Below are 15,666 nucleotides of genomic sequence, written 5' to 3' on the forward strand. Positions count from 1 at the left end.
TCGCGTCCAGCTCCAGCTACTTTTGTTGCCGCTCGATCGTCTTTTGTTTGGCACATGCGTCTCGGGCACCCTCACTTTTAGGGTCTTCGTCTCTTAGTACTTTTAATTCCAATGATCTTCCCAATATTTGTTCGTCTTGTCAATTGGGAAAATCATATCGCTTTCCTTTATCTTGTGTTGTAACCACTAGTACGCAACCTTTAGAATTAATATATTCTGATAGTTGGGGCCCTGCGCCCTTAATCTCTGCGAATGGCTTTAAATATTTTGTTTTGTTTGTGGATGATTACACTATATATATGTGGTATTATCCTATGCGCGCTAAATCTGAGTTATATGCCATATTTGATAAGTTTCGGTCACTTTTTGAAAGATCATTTTCCCGCAAAATTCTTTCTTTTCAATCTGATTTAGGGGGAGAGTATAGAAAGCTTGGCTCCACTCTGGCATCTCTTGGTATTCGTCACAGGCAATACTGTGCGTATACTCATGAGCAAAATGGGAGGGTGGAGCGCAGGCATCGGCATGTGGTTGAGACAGGTCTTGCCTTAATGGCTCAGGCATCTGTCCCGTCTCGTTTCAGGGATTATGCGTTTGAAACCGTTGTGTACCTGATAAATAAAATTCTCACTCGTGTCTTGTCTGATAAATCTCCACATTATCTATTACATCGTTCCCCTCCATCCTATTCTTATCGCCGGGTATTTGGGTGTCTATGCTTCCCCAACTTGCGTCCATATAACCGCAACAAACTACAGTTTCATTCTTCTCCCTGTGTCTTTCTTGGATATCCTCCGTCTTTTCGTGGCTATCGTTGTTTGGACACTAACACTAACAAGGTTTATATCTGTCGCCATGTGCGATTTGATGAGACTGTTTTTCCGTTTGTTGCTCGTGTTGATTCGCTGGTTTTCACACCGATCCCGGAACCGTGGGCCGTTGCACCTATTTTTGCCAATGATGATGCGGTCCGGTCACATGACCATATTGCCAAGCCGCTTGCTGATCCGCCAACTGCACCCGCTGTCGTGCCCAGCCAGCCCAGTCCTAAGACCTTGGCCGAGTCCGAGCACACTGTCATGGAGCAGCCGACTACTCGATCGCGTGGCCGTCCGCGCGGTCGGTCTCGTCATCCCGTTTCACCAACTCGTGCTCGGTCTCACGGTATGGCTATACGCAGCACGGGGCCACATGATCATGTTGCACTGTCCGCTGATGTTACTACTGAGCCCACGTGCTACCCTCAAGCGGTCAAATATTCTGAGTGGCGTGATGCAATGGACTTGGAATTTAATGCCCTGGTGCATAACAATACATGGCAACTTGTTCCTTATAAATCAGGTATGAATGTGGTTGGTTCCAAGTGGGTGTTTAGAACCAAAAGGAAAGCTGATGGTTCAATTGAGCGTCACAAGGCTCGATTAGTTGGCAAGGGTTTTAATCAGGTGGCTGGTGAGGACTACTTTGAGACTTTCAGTCCCATGGTTAAACCGACTACGGTACGTCTTCTGTTATCTTTAGCAGTTTCTCGTGGATGGACTATTCTACAGTTGGATATCCACAATGCTTTTTTGAATGGCAACTTGGCTAAGACAGTTTATATGCGCCAACCGCCTGGCTATGAGGACAAATCTATGCCTGGGCATGTGTGTCTACTTCAACGTTCTCTGTATGGTCTCAAACAAGCCCATCGTGCATGGTTCACACGTTTGCATGATTTTCTGGTTTCTATGGGCTTCTCGCCTTCCAAAACCGATGTCTCTTTGTTTATTTACTCACGTGGCAATATTCAGCTTTATTTTTTGGTTTATGTGGATGACATTTTGGTTATGGGTTCTGATTCAACTCATGTGGCTGCTCTTATTAACAAATTGGCTCTTGAATTTAAAGTTCGTGATATGGGTGTGCCTTCCTTTTTTTGGGTATTGAGACTGTTCCGGTGTCTGGAGGCATGCTTCTGCCTCAGCAACGGTATATGAAGGATATTCTCAAGCGAGCAGGTATGGTGGATTGCAAGCCCGTTGCCACGCTAGTTTCCACCACAAAAGTCGTGACAGGTGATGAGGTTCCATATGCTGACCCCACTCAGTACCGCAGCCTTGCAGGTGCTCTGCAGTATCTTACGGTAACCCGTCCTGATCTCTCTTATGCTGTTAATCGTTTGTGTCAGCACATGAACTCTCCTACTACGGCGGACTGGGCGGCTCTAAAGAGAGTTTTACGGTATGTGAATGGGACACTCAATCTTGGTCTCAATATTTCCTCTTCTACCTCTCTGGATATTCATGCATATTCTGATTCGGATTGGGCTGGCAATCCGGATGACCGAAAGTCAACTAGTGGTTTCGCAGTGTTTCTGGGTAGCAATCTTGTTTCATGGGTATGTCGAAAACAGCGCACCGTGGCTCATTCCTCAACTGAAGCTGAGTACAAAGGGCTGGCTGACGTTTCTGCAGAAGTTACTTGGCTTGTTTCTCTGATGAAGGAAATTGATTTTGCACCATCTTCTGCGCCTAAGCTCTGGTTTGACAACCTTGGAGCCACTTATTTATGTGCTAATCCGGTGTTTCATGCTTGCACGAAGCACATTGAGATCGACTATCACTTTGTTCGTGACAAAGTAGCAAAGAAGGAGTTGCAAGTTCATTTTATTTATACCAAAGATCAGATAGCAGACATTTTTACTAAACCTCTTTCGTCCTTACGTTTTAATTTATTCCGTCGCAAGCTCAATATTTTGGCTAGCTAACCTTGTGTTTGAGGGGGAGTATTAGGACTATATTATTAGTATTAGACTGGACTACCTTATTCGTGTTAGACTAGAATTCTATCTAGTATCTATATATTCTCTCTCTATACTCTCAGATTGATTATTCAATACAACACAATTATATTTTCATCATCATTAAGGAGTGTAGTTTTTATTGTTGATAGTAAAATAAGTAGTTGTATGTAGTTAATTCTAAAATCTTTACAACTCAAATTAAAGATTTTTACTATTTTTACTTCTAAATTGATATGTTTATTTGGAAAAAAAAAAAAAAAAAAAAAAAACAATTTAGTAATTACATTTGAATTTTTTTTTTTTAGAGCACATTTCAATACTTTTATTCTTTTATATTTTAATATAACTAGTGAATTTTTTTTATGTATAAATAATTTAAATATTATTATTAATTTTTAAAATTTTTAATAAAAGAATAAGGGGGTATCCGCATCTAGTGAGGCAAGGGTGGATTTTAAAAAGTTGACTTGCTAGGGGTCAAGAATGGAATGAGTGAAAAAGAATGTATAAAGGTGGATCGTGTAGGGCAATTTATATCCTACACCACGGCGCGTGTTGCACTGTGCGCTCAGATGCAAAACGACGTCGTTTTAATTTTTTTTTAAAAAAAAAATTTCCCGCCCCAGTGAATGGCAGTAATTTTTTCGTTAAAAAAATCCGCTGTTCAAAAATGTACATAATGTTATACTAGAATACACATAATTGTATACATGAATGTACATAATTATATAACAAAATATACATACTCTTTTTAAAAGACAATACACATAATCTAACATAATACATAATAAACATAAACTTTTAACATAATACACATCAACTCTTAACATAATACACACAAATTTTCTGATTCGGATGTACATAATTGTATAAAAAGAATGTACATAATTGTATAAAAAATGTACATAACTGTATGAACAAATACACATAATGGTGTGAACAAATACACATAATCACAGCAACTTCCTACCGCGCCTCCCAAAACGACGTCGTTTTGAGAGGCCCGCGGCGAACAGTGCTACGCGCGCCGTGGTGTAGGATATAACGATTGATCATGTAGTGAATGTAGACACCGGCAAATTATATTGTGGACTATGGCCTACATTAATAAATTTTATTTTTAGTATACTGGACTTTAATTTTTAATATACTTTGAAAGAAGTAAAAGTTCATTTTTAATATACTGAAAGTTCATTTTTAATTAATATACCAATTAATCTTTCAGTACAAAAAAAAAAACAAAACAAAACAAAACAAAAAAAAAAACAAAAAAAACAAAAAACAAAAAAAAAACAAAACAAAATCAAAAAAAAAAAAAAAAAAAGCATTCAAAAAATGAACATTTAATGTATTAAAAATGAATATTATATCATAAGCTCACATTGCAAGATGAATCACGATCAATGGTATAATGATTGGTAGGTACCCCTGACCCATTGTTATCCCTTGAATTGCCGGCAATGGCAAACTTTAGAGAGTAGCTAAAAGGCATTCAATCATGGGCAAATTATGAATGGGTTCATAATTATGAGTATATAGTTCAAAACTTATGAACATATGATTTTATAATTATGAATATAGATTTGTGAACATAATTATGAATATATAATTCTATAATTATGAATATAGGTATTCAATAATTGTGAATATGAAGTTCAAAAATTATGAATATATAGTTTTCTAATTATGAACATATAGTTCACTAATTATGAACATAGAGTTCTGTAAATGTGAATATAGAGTTCAATAATTATGAATATGAAGTTAGAAAATTATGAATATATAGTTTTATAATTATGAACATATAGTTCAGTAATTATAACATAGGTGGACACGGTTCCACAGCATAACGATTGTTCAATCGTTATGCTATGGACCCGTGTCCAGCATACATTGTAGACACGGAACGGTGCCGTAAGTAGCACCGTTATCTTCCACCATTTTTTTAAAAAAAATTCAGACCGCTTCGTTATAAGAGCATATGTTCATAATTTTATCACTATATGTTATAATTGTAAGTTCATAATGTTATAGCTATGTGTTCATAATTCCATAATTGTACATTCATAATTTCATAACTATACATTCATAATTCCGTAACTGTACGTTCATAATTCAATAACTGTAAATTCATAATTTTTTAAGCTCTATGTTCACAATTTTAGAGCTCTATGTTCATAATTTTATCACTATATGTTCATAATTGTAAGTTCATAATGTCATAGCCCTGTGTTCATAATTTCATAATTGTACATTCATAATTCCATATCTGTACATTCATAATTTCATAACTGTACATTCATAATTCAATAACTGTACATTCATAATTCAATAACTGTACATTCATAATTTTCGAAGCTCTATGCTCACAATTTTAGAGCTCTATGTTCATTATTTTATCACTATATGTTCATAATTGTAAGTTCATAATGTCAGAGCTCTGTGTTCATAATTCCATAACTGTACATTCATAATTCCACAAACGAATAACGCCGTTAACGCTTTAACGGCGAAACAAAATCAATTTTTTTTTAATTAGAATGCCGTCGTTTTCTCTGAAAACGACGTCGTTTTGGACTCGTGTCCACAATGCATAGTGGACACGAGTCCACAGCATAATTTGCCACGATTTTCAATCAGGCCATTGGGCATTTGGGCTGTCAAAACGATTGCCATGCGTTCCTGGATTTTCATGTTCAGCCCATTGGATTGTTACAGTTGAAGCCTGTTCTTGCATACGTAAAGCCCAAAATTAAATTCAGGGCCTTACTTTATGTTTTTTAAACTCCACGAAATTACTCCATTTAAATTTCTTTGGGCCCTCAAAGCCCCTTATTTGATACATTCTTATATCAATACTTATTGCGTGGACCACGATCTAAAAATGACATCGTTTTGTGTAATTTTTTTTACACAATTCACTGCCACATACATTTTTATAATTCATAATGTACATTATTCTAAAGCATAATGTACATTATTCTAAAGCATAATGTACATTATTCTAACTCATAAAGTACATTATCTTCCCCATAAGTTTCATTATTCAAACACATAATGCACATTATTCTAAAACATAAAGTACATTATTCTAACACATAATGCACATTATTCTAACATATAAAGTACATTATTCTAACTCATAAAATTCAACGACATTGTTTTGAACTGTGGTCCACACAGCTGTGTGAAACACGGTCCACAAAATAGGCATCTCGAGCTGAACAAAATAAACTTAATACATCTTATACTAAGGTAACTAAGCATCGAATTTGTTTATGTTACTGAATTATAAAGTCTTTAGCACAAATATCATGGGCATGACATGTTGACATATGACAACATGAATACATGATTGAACAAAACTAAAATGGTGCAAAAGACCTTTATCTTTTAAAATAATGCTTTTCTTTTTCAAAATGAAAAAGTATTAAATATGTAACTGTACTTGTTAGATTTGTATAATTGAATCACTAAGCTAAGAATGTGTATAATTACTAAATTACTAAATCAAACAAGTAAAAAGTTGTGCAATACTCTTTATTCACTAGTTACGTAAACAAGTTATTAACGTGGCATTTACTTTTTCATGTACGGAGTATGAATTTTTCGTTGATGTGGATTTTCGATGGGCATAACTATGTGCATGAAACACTACAAAGATTTTTAAAAAGATTGTTTAAATTGGTTATCCTAGCTTGAAGAGTAGTCTTTTTCAATACGATATTTGGACCAACGAATCATTGTATCATCCTTTTCCATCCTTCCGCACCCGTGATGATAAATATAAAATAATTGAACAAGTTAAGTGTATTTGTTATTTGATGATTTATTTTTTTTCATTGTAATATCACCAACAAAGTTACATTATCTAGCTTTGTTATACATATTAATCTTTTTAATCTAATAGATATGGGTTGTTTGGTAAATAGCTATTTGTTGATTGGTTTAGTGGGTTTGACTAGGTGATAGCATTAGCTGATTGTAGAAAGATGTTTGGTAAATTAGCTGTTAGTTGATAACTAATTACATACAAAATGACTTTCTAAAAAAGTTGTTTTGAGTACGTAGCTTTTTGAATTTTTTCTAGTGTTTTGGAGCAATAAGCTGTTACAAAAAGCTAATTAATCAAACACTCATAATCTCATATTGGTTGTTTAACCAAGTTAAATAGTTAATAGTGGTCAAACAAGCTAAAATTGACTGATAAACTAACTATTTTACCAAATAGGGCCATACAATTTCATTTTCACTGAGCTTTTTAGAAAAAAAAAAATTGTGTTTTTAATCTCTCAATTATCTAGCATTGGTAATTTTTTTTATTTTTTTTAGCCATTGCAAAATACACTCCAAACTTTACAACAAGCTAAGGTTACAATTTTTATCGCTTGTGTAGCAAAAACAAAATAATAATAATAATAATAATAATAATAATAATAATAATAATAATAATAATAATAATAATAATAATAATAATAATAATAATAATAATAATAAACAAAACAATAACAAAAAGTAAACATCCATTAAAAATGTACATCAATATGTAATTTTTATCCAAAAAAAATGTTAATTAGATATAAAATATTAACCAAATCACAATTGAAGCACACGATTTGGTTATTCATGGAATGAAAATAACATTTTTTTTTATAAAGCTAAATATGTATTTGGTAACAATCAAAAGAAATCACTACCCTTAAAAAAAAAATCACTAAAAAAAAATTAAAAAAAAAAAAAGAGTAAAAACACATAGACCCTGTTTGGTAATTGGTTGTTGGTTGTTAGCTGATTGTGTTAATTAGATGGTATAACTAGTTGATAACATTAGCTATTGTAGAAAAGTGTTTGTTAATAAACTGTTAGCTGATAGCTATTTGATATAATTTCTTAGAAAAGCTAATTGAAAAAGTTGTTTGAATTAACTTTTTAAATTTTAGCATTTTGAAGTTGTAAAAAGCTAATTAATCAAATATTTATATTGATATTTAACTAAATTAAACAATTAATAGTGACCAAAAAAATCAAAATTAACCTATAAATCAATTTTTTACCAAACAGGGCCATAATTTCAATAGCATCCACGTAATGATTATTCTCGTCTCTGGGACAATGCACGGGAGAAATCATGGTGGATCACTAAGATTATTATGCTCAATTATATTACAATATTCTTGTTTGAATATTCTTCACTTTTATTGTATGTTTAAATTTCTCTTGCTGTTCATACAGACAAATCTTAATGATAATACATAATTCTTTCAACTGGAAAAAAATATCCTCAGCTCAGCTCGATTATCTCTTCTCCAAACGTGCATGATTAGACGTGTGAACACTCTAATCTAATGGAGTAATGAATGTTTAGCCTTTGGTCCCAGCAAAAGTCAATTAGGATAATAATGTTCCTTGGCACTTTCACCAACAGCTATAAGTGACCTTCCTTTGATGCAATCATAGGTTCCCAATATGTATAAAGTTCATGTGGGGTGCCCAACATTGTTCCCCCTGGAATAATGACACATCCACTAAATTACAATCAACAATTTGCTTAATTGCTCCCCCCTTAGCCTCCACCGTATATGCTCACCTAGCTTAGCTTCCTCTCTAATCTTGCTTCCTTTTTCCACTTTTTTATATAAATTATTGGGATGGCAAGACCTAGCCGGAGTCTTGACACCAGCCATGTACGTTAGAGATCGATCTATATCGAAGTAATTTTGGACGGAGATACCGTATTAGTTTAGCTAGGGTCGTCCTTCTGTTTAAATTGGTAGATTTCTCCAATCGTAAGAATGGTTGCAGTAGGCGCTAGGCGCTAGTCGCGCGCCCAGGCAGTCCCTAGTGTCTAGGCGGACTAGGCGGCGGTGCTAGGCCGGCGTAAAAAAAATAGTGGGAGACTTACAGTTTGACAATTTTAATGAGGCTGTTTTCAACATTTAATCAAATAACACATCCAAATAAATGAAATAATGATAATTCACAAGTCATAACATCAAAATAATATTAAAAAATAAAAATACTCAAATACTTCAATCATCCAAAGATTCAAAGTATCAAACTAGTCTACGGACGGTTGGACCAGACGACATCAGACGAAATCGGTCAAAATCGGAAGAAATCGACCGACTCGACCGAGTTGGCCAATTTTGCCGCCTAGCCGGCCGTCTATGCGCCTGGTCGATTTTTGAGCGTCTAATAGTGAAAGCGGAACGGCCTAGGGGCGCCTAGGCGCCACCTAGACCGATTTTTACAACCGTGATCGTAACTCGTAAGAAATATGTAATCAGAGTATTTAACTCAAAAATTGTATAGTCAAACCATTATACTCTACAAAGTAATCTATGCAACTCACCGATAAAAGGTGCAAAGTTCATGTTGTTTTTTTTTTTTTTTTTTTTTTGTTTTTTGGTATGTAAACCTCCAAATTTCTTGTCAGATAAATGAGGATATGGTGTTAGAGGTTAAAAACAAGTAAATATAACAATAGTACAAGCTTTTTTTTGTTTTTTTTTTTTTTTTTGATATGTAAACCTCCAAATTTCTTGTCAGATAAATGAGAATATGGTGTTAGAGGTTAAAAACAAGTAAATATAATAATAGTACAAGCTTAATGGATCGTTGGTGGGCAACTTCTAGAATATAACAATAGTCAAGGGACTAATCTAGATTCGCCCAAAAAAATTTTAACCTGACACACAAGTTCTTTACAAAAGTCGAATTTTTGACCTTATAAATGCATTAGTAGTCCGTTTATCAATTACTTGAATTGTTGGGTTCCTTATAGTATTTTTCAGTTTTCACTATGTTAGAGATATATATTAAGAAGGAAATATGAAACAGTTGAAGAGGAGTGGGAGTGGGAGAGGAAAAAAAAAGGCATGATGATGTATGCATATCTCTGAGTGTATGGACCATCCAAGCAGTGGAAGCCACAAAATATATAATAGGGTGTAAAAGGGGAAAAAGTTAAAAATATAATATGAAAATTAATTAAGAAAAGAAAGAGGAGGACATTGAAAAGAGGCATGGAGTTTAGTGCTTAGAGAACCACTTTTTGAATTTGCCAACCCATGCCCATGCATTCTGTTCTTCCTAGCTTTAATTTTAAAATAACTCCAATTTGCTCACCTCAATTCAATCCTCAACCATTGGATCCATCACCTTAACCATTTTTAATATCTACTTTGAATACTCCCACTATTTGTTTATACTCTCCTAGATATAGATTTCCCTTATATTATTATATTATAATTTGCATTGATTAACTACAACGTAACATTAAAAAAAAAAAAATGAGTCTCATTTAAAATTATTATCAACACATTGAGATGGGTGAAGATATTCTTTATATTTATATAAAAAAAAATAGAATGTGAAATATATATTACTTTTTAATGAAATTATAATACTTCTGTATTTATTCATAAAAGAATATTAAATTTTATTTTAAAAAATAATACATGACATGTGAGAGTTTCATATAAATTTTTTGTAAAATCAAAAATAGAGAACAGAGAGTAAACAATTTAAAAACTAAATAAAGAAAAATAGAGAATTGAAGTAAATACACTTTGAGTCATACTTGTGTGAGACCGTCTCACGGATTCTTTCCGTGAGATGGGTCGAAACAGACAGGTCAGGTTAATATGCATATATGTAATACTTATACTAGCAAATGTAATACTAAATTAAGAATAAAATGGTTGTTACTTATAAGAAAAAATATAATACTTTTTGAGAATAAATGTAATATTTTTATATTTTGATGTAAAAGTATTACTTTTTTCGTCAAAAATATTATATTTTTCCTTATAAGTAATGTTGCACTTATAAAGGAAAATCGAAAATGCAATACTTTTACATTTTAATGTAAAAGTATTACATTTTTTATGTAAAAGTATTACATTTTCTCATATAAGTAATAAACGTTTTATTCCTAATTTAGTATTACATTTGCTAGTATAAGCATTACATTTCATCTTGACCAGACTCGTCTCAACGACAAGGATCCATCGTGAGACAATCTCACACAAGTTTTTGCCATGCATTTTACATCTTTATGAAAGTCCCTTGTATTAGGGTTGGGGTTCAACCTTTTGGAAAAATGAAAGTCTCTTGTATTATAGAAGGAAAACATTTCACACTCTTACAATTATTACTCTTAAATTTTAAAAATATTATTTATTTTCATGAATTAATGATAAATAAACTGATTCCACCTTGAATTAATAAGAAATTTATGTATTCTATAAAAATGATACATCAAGATATCTCAATTCTAGTTGTAGAAGTGAAAATATGAATATGTATATTACAATATGAATACCTACTATATATATCATAGGAAAGTTTAGCTAAAATTGTATGGGTGACGTCACTCTCCTTTTTCAAGATCCCCACATGTTTTTTTTTTTTAAAAATTAACTAGTATTTTCACTGCCAAACACATTGTGCTCAGATGACATGTAGTGACACCTCTCATATGGGAGGTTATGAGATTAATCTCAATAGGGGCGTTGTTGACTCTTACTCTTTGTGTTTCAATAGGTTGAGAAAGTATTTTTGAACAGATACTACAATGTAATAGAGTCAGTAGCATTCAAAAAAAAAAAAATTGTTTATGTATTTTGATGTTATCATTGCTTGAATTTGTGATGAATTGATATCCTAATTCATTTGTATGGAAGATATATTTTTTGTCTAGATATATAGCAATTTTCCATTTAAAAAAAACATAATATCACCGAATATATTTACACATTATTGAAAACTCTTTGTAGACAACATTGGTAGTGACAACACAATCTTGTACATCCTCGTATAGAGCTAACACCTTCAGTTCATCAGGACGGATTACTCGGATGAAAATATATAATGGTAGAATAGACTCAATTAGTGATCCTTTTATATTTTCAGTCAATTAGTAATATCATATTCATTTTCGGTCAATTATTCTTTTTTATTTTCAATCAATTAATCAATTAAAATATCAAATGCAGTGATATTTTTACCTAATATTTGTTGCATTTTAAATTGATGATGTAGATAATATTATTGAAATATTTTTGTTCTATTTTAAATTTACCTTTACTGTTGTTTAAAATATGCTTTTACTATTGATTATGTAGAATATTATTATTGAAATATTTTTGTCCCAATTTTTAATTTCCATTCCATTTCTAATTAAAATGTAATAATCTAACAATTTTTTATATTATTCAATTATGAATATTTTGTATTTGCAGTCAATTATTAATATTTATTTCCTTTTAAATGACACATCAAGATATCTCAATTGTAGTTGTAGAAGTGAAAATAAGAATACGTATATTACAACATGAATACCTACTATATATATCTTAGAAAAGTTTAGCTAAAATTGTATGGGTGACGTCACTCTCCTTTTTCAAGATCCCCACATGGTTTTCTTTTTTTAAATTAATCAATTAATTAGGATTGTTTAGTGCGTTTTGGTGCATTTTCAAGGGCTAAGCTTTGGCTTAAAAGGATTGAGGAATGGTCAAACTTATCTCCCTTTCTCTTTAACAGATTTCTTTAGATTCTAATCTCTTTCCCACCTCTTTCTCCGTGTCATCAACCAAAATTCATTGAATGTCAAACAAATGTTCATTACGCTCACAAAAACACATATATTGTACTCTTTGTTTCTTCTACATACATAATAATTGTTTTTAGATTTAAGGAAACTTCTCTAGTGCTAGCTTCTCAACACTCCACACTGCAACCACAACACTTTGTAACACATGATTTTTTTTTTTAATATTGTATTAACATCTGTATCTTGTAATATTTGTCATATCTCACTGAATAAAACTATTTGTATTGATATCTGCGTCTCACAATATCCATATCATCAAGTGAAACTATTTGTATTACTATAGAGAAGAATATAACTTCTACTAAAACATTGAATCCTCAACTCCAAGTGCTCTACGCTCTGACCCTGCAGAGTATTTGAAAAAATGTAAATAATCATAACTCAATAGCTCAGTAGACAGGTCAAATGTCCGTGTGTACAAGAAATCTACTCAGTTTGCTGGGCATAATCCTCACAATACTAATGCTTAAATATGAATAAAACTATTTCAGTTGAAAATAAATTAAAGCACCAACAATTGGACGCTGAGTTGCCCTAACTTACACTTCTACTATCTTGTCGGAATTGAGTATAGGACCTTGAGAGCGAGCAAATTTTGCCTTGAGCAAATTAAACCACGACTTTGTTGGTGAGGGCTTAGATTCTTTAGACTAAAAATGTTTGAGAAAGTATAGATGAGATAATATTGTAAAGAGTATTTCAAAAAAAGAAAAAAATTAAAGCAAATCCATGGAGAAGAGATTGAAGATTTTGAGGTAAATTGTGATTAGGATTTAGGAATTGTTAAAATGAAATGAAATGAAATGAATTGAATTGAATTTCTTTCCTTTCTAGTACTAGTGATAGTACTCTATTGTTGTTAACAAAACTGCTTTTGATTTACAAGATCGACTTTGAACAATTATGAAACCTCCATCCATGGCTATCCATCTTCAGAGTTTCCAATATCGATTTTTTTTTTTTTAAGGGGGGGTTTAAATACAGAAAATAATGAATAATCAAAATGGCATGATGTGAATAGTCTTGGTATCATAGGTGGAGAGACTTGTAGCCGCCTTGGAGTTGACCCTAAACACCTTGAGCAAATCTCCGGCCATTTGCCGGACGGCCGGGGAACAATTGCTCTGCATTATGAGTAGAATCTTGGGCATCCCGTTGCTCTTCGCCACCGCGTCTTGCGCCCTGTGGTCTCTGAACAGGCAGCACAAGCTCCATAGAATCGTGACGCCGTGCTCCGTCGCTTCCGTCGATACCTTCAGCACCTTCTTCACGATCGACTGTAAGCAAACCTTGTCCTGGCAGATCTCAGATCTCCCGTCTTTGCACGTCGACAGCAATTCCAGCAGCCGGAGTACTTTCTCCGTCAGCGTCGCCCCCATTTCTGGAGCTTCCGATAACGCCTTCCCCAGCAGCCCTACTGCCCCGTTTCGGGCTAGCCGTGCCCGATTTTTCCGGAGCATTGCTAGCGATATCAAGCAAGAAATCGCCGCTTCTGCGGATTCAGCGTCCCACTCGGAATCCACTACTAACAATCTCGATAACGCCGAATACAAATCCGCGATCTCGGAGAAGAAATTCTTCGCTTCGGAATCCACGGCGAGAATAAGGTCTAATAGTTTGGAAGCGGATATTCGCAGTAGCTTTGAATTCCCTTGTCTCAGCCCTAGAATCAGCGCCGGGGAAATGTCGTTTCCGGCGCCGATTTTCGGCAACGCCTCTAATCTCTCCTTATCGTTAAGTTGATCCAACAGCATTACACAAAGCGGGATAGTCTTCTCGATTAGCCGGATATTTTGAGAGTGATGAACCAGGACGGAAATGAGGAATGCAACCAAATCGAAATCCTTAGATACCAGGAATTTCCGGTTTTCATCGGATTCCTTGGCGAAAACGACGAGTTTGGATATATGATCGTGAGTGTGTTCAGTAAAGTTGTTCTTGAGGAGGTGTATGAGGTGGCGGGCTTGTTCCCGGGTTAGCGAGTTGGGAGCGGCGGCGGAGCGGCGAGTTTGGACCGATTCCGACCAGATCTGGATGAGACGTTGGAGGGTGTGGTTAGGGACGAGATCCTTACTGTGAAGAACCTGCATGGTGGCCGGACAGGTGTTGTTGCCGCTGTCCAACCACCGCTGAATGCTGCTCCGGTCGTACGTAACCCCGGTGGAGAGGCTCACAGGGGATTTCATCACGTCCAGCGAGATGGGGCACCGGAAAAGGCTGGGCACACTTATGTACAGATCGTCCCTCATATTTGATCGCCGGACTCACTGAGTTGGGGAGCGATTTGTGGAGGTGGACACAGAGAGAGAGAGAGAGAGAGAGAATGGAGATGGAGTAAATGGGAAATGATGGAATTTAAGAAGGAAAGAGTCAAAGGAGGGAGGGGTGACGTCAGAGGCAATTACTTTTAAGAAGTAATTTATTCCTTCTTTTGGGGGTTTGGTCTTCGGTCAATGAAAGGTTTGGTTCTCTCTCTTTCTTTGGTGTATTGCACTGTCCTTTAGGTTTTGTTTATTCAATGCACAAAAGCCTTGTTTGGGTGTGTTGCTGTTGGCTTCTCCTTTGCTTTTGTGTGTTTCACTCCATTCCTTCCGTCTCCCAAACCAATTTCTCTTTTCATTTTTGGAAAAATTGCACCTTTAGTCCCTAAGTTTTAACCAAGTTCCTATTTGGTCCCTAAGATATGAACGTATCGGAGTTTAGTCCCTCAGTTATTTGCGAAGTGGCGTGTTTAGTCCCCGGTGTTAAAATTCTGTCAACACTTAACTGAAAACTTACAAGTAAATTAATAATTGAAGGGTAAAATTGGAATTTCAAATTATAATCATTTCTTATATCCAAACCCTCATACAACCTCATTCATTTCTTCTTTCTTCTACAATCTAAGGTGTTCTTCTTCCCTAAATTTTGAAATCTGAAATTCTTTTTCCCCAAGTTATGTTTGATTTAAATTAAATTTTCTTTCGAGTTGAATTAAAATATACTCTCAATTGAAAGTAGAAATGAATAAAGATAAAGAAGTACATATAATACATATGTATACTGCGAAATGAAGTAGGACAATTCCAATTTATACCAAAAATATTTATATTAATAGATGTTTAGCACAAGTTATAGCTACAATGATCAATCTTTTACATGTTCAACTTACCTTTCCAACAAAACATGGTCAGCACATGTTATACCTACACTAGACTATATTTGACACGTTATACTGACATTTCAAACAAAAGCAATGACAACACCCTAGTTTGATATACAA

The 15,666-nt window shown here is 34.2% G+C and overlaps 2 protein-coding genes across 2 annotated transcripts; one reads left to right on the top strand and one right to left on the bottom strand.

Moving 5' to 3' along the window:
* The first annotated feature begins 1,975 nt into the window (after positions 1–1,975).
* LOC109160414 (uncharacterized mitochondrial protein AtMg00810-like) lies at positions 1,976–10,803 on the top strand. Its single transcript, XM_019308709.1, has 2 exons — positions 1,976–2,523; positions 10,731–10,803. Exons 1-2 carry the CDS (start codon positions 1,976–1,978, stop codon positions 10,801–10,803), a joined length of 621 nt encoding a protein of 206 aa, XP_019164254.1.
* A 2,405-nt stretch (positions 10,804–13,208) lies between these two features.
* On the bottom strand, positions 13,209–14,781 carry LOC109160424 (U-box domain-containing protein 28-like). Its single transcript, XM_019308723.1, has one exon. The coding sequence runs from the start codon at positions 14,651–14,653 to the stop codon at positions 13,403–13,405; it is 1,251 nt and encodes a 416-aa protein (XP_019164268.1). The 5' UTR covers positions 14,654–14,781; the 3' UTR covers positions 13,209–13,402.
* Positions 14,782–15,666: the final 885 nt, after the last annotated feature.

Source organism: Ipomoea nil, unplaced genomic scaffold (assembly GCF_001879475.1).
Source record: "Ipomoea nil cultivar Tokyo-kokei standard unplaced genomic scaffold, Asagao_1.1 scaffold2846, whole genome shotgun sequence".
NCBI classification, from domain to species: Eukaryota; Viridiplantae; Streptophyta; class Magnoliopsida; order Solanales; family Convolvulaceae; genus Ipomoea; species Ipomoea nil.

Bases quoted from the DNA above. Each gene is read 5' to 3' on its own strand.
- LOC109160414 (XM_019308709.1), top strand. From the start codon at position 1,976: ATGAAGGATATTCTCAAGCGAGCAGGTATGGTGGATTGCAAGCCCGTT. The intron at 2,524-10,730 runs GTTTGACAACCT...TTCCTAATTTAG, and splicing joins TCTTCTGCGCCTAAGCTCTG to TATTACATTTGCTAGTATAA.
- LOC109160424 (XM_019308723.1), bottom strand. From the start codon at position 14,653: ATGAGGGACGATCTGTACATAAGTGTGCCCAGCCTTTTCCGGTGCCCC.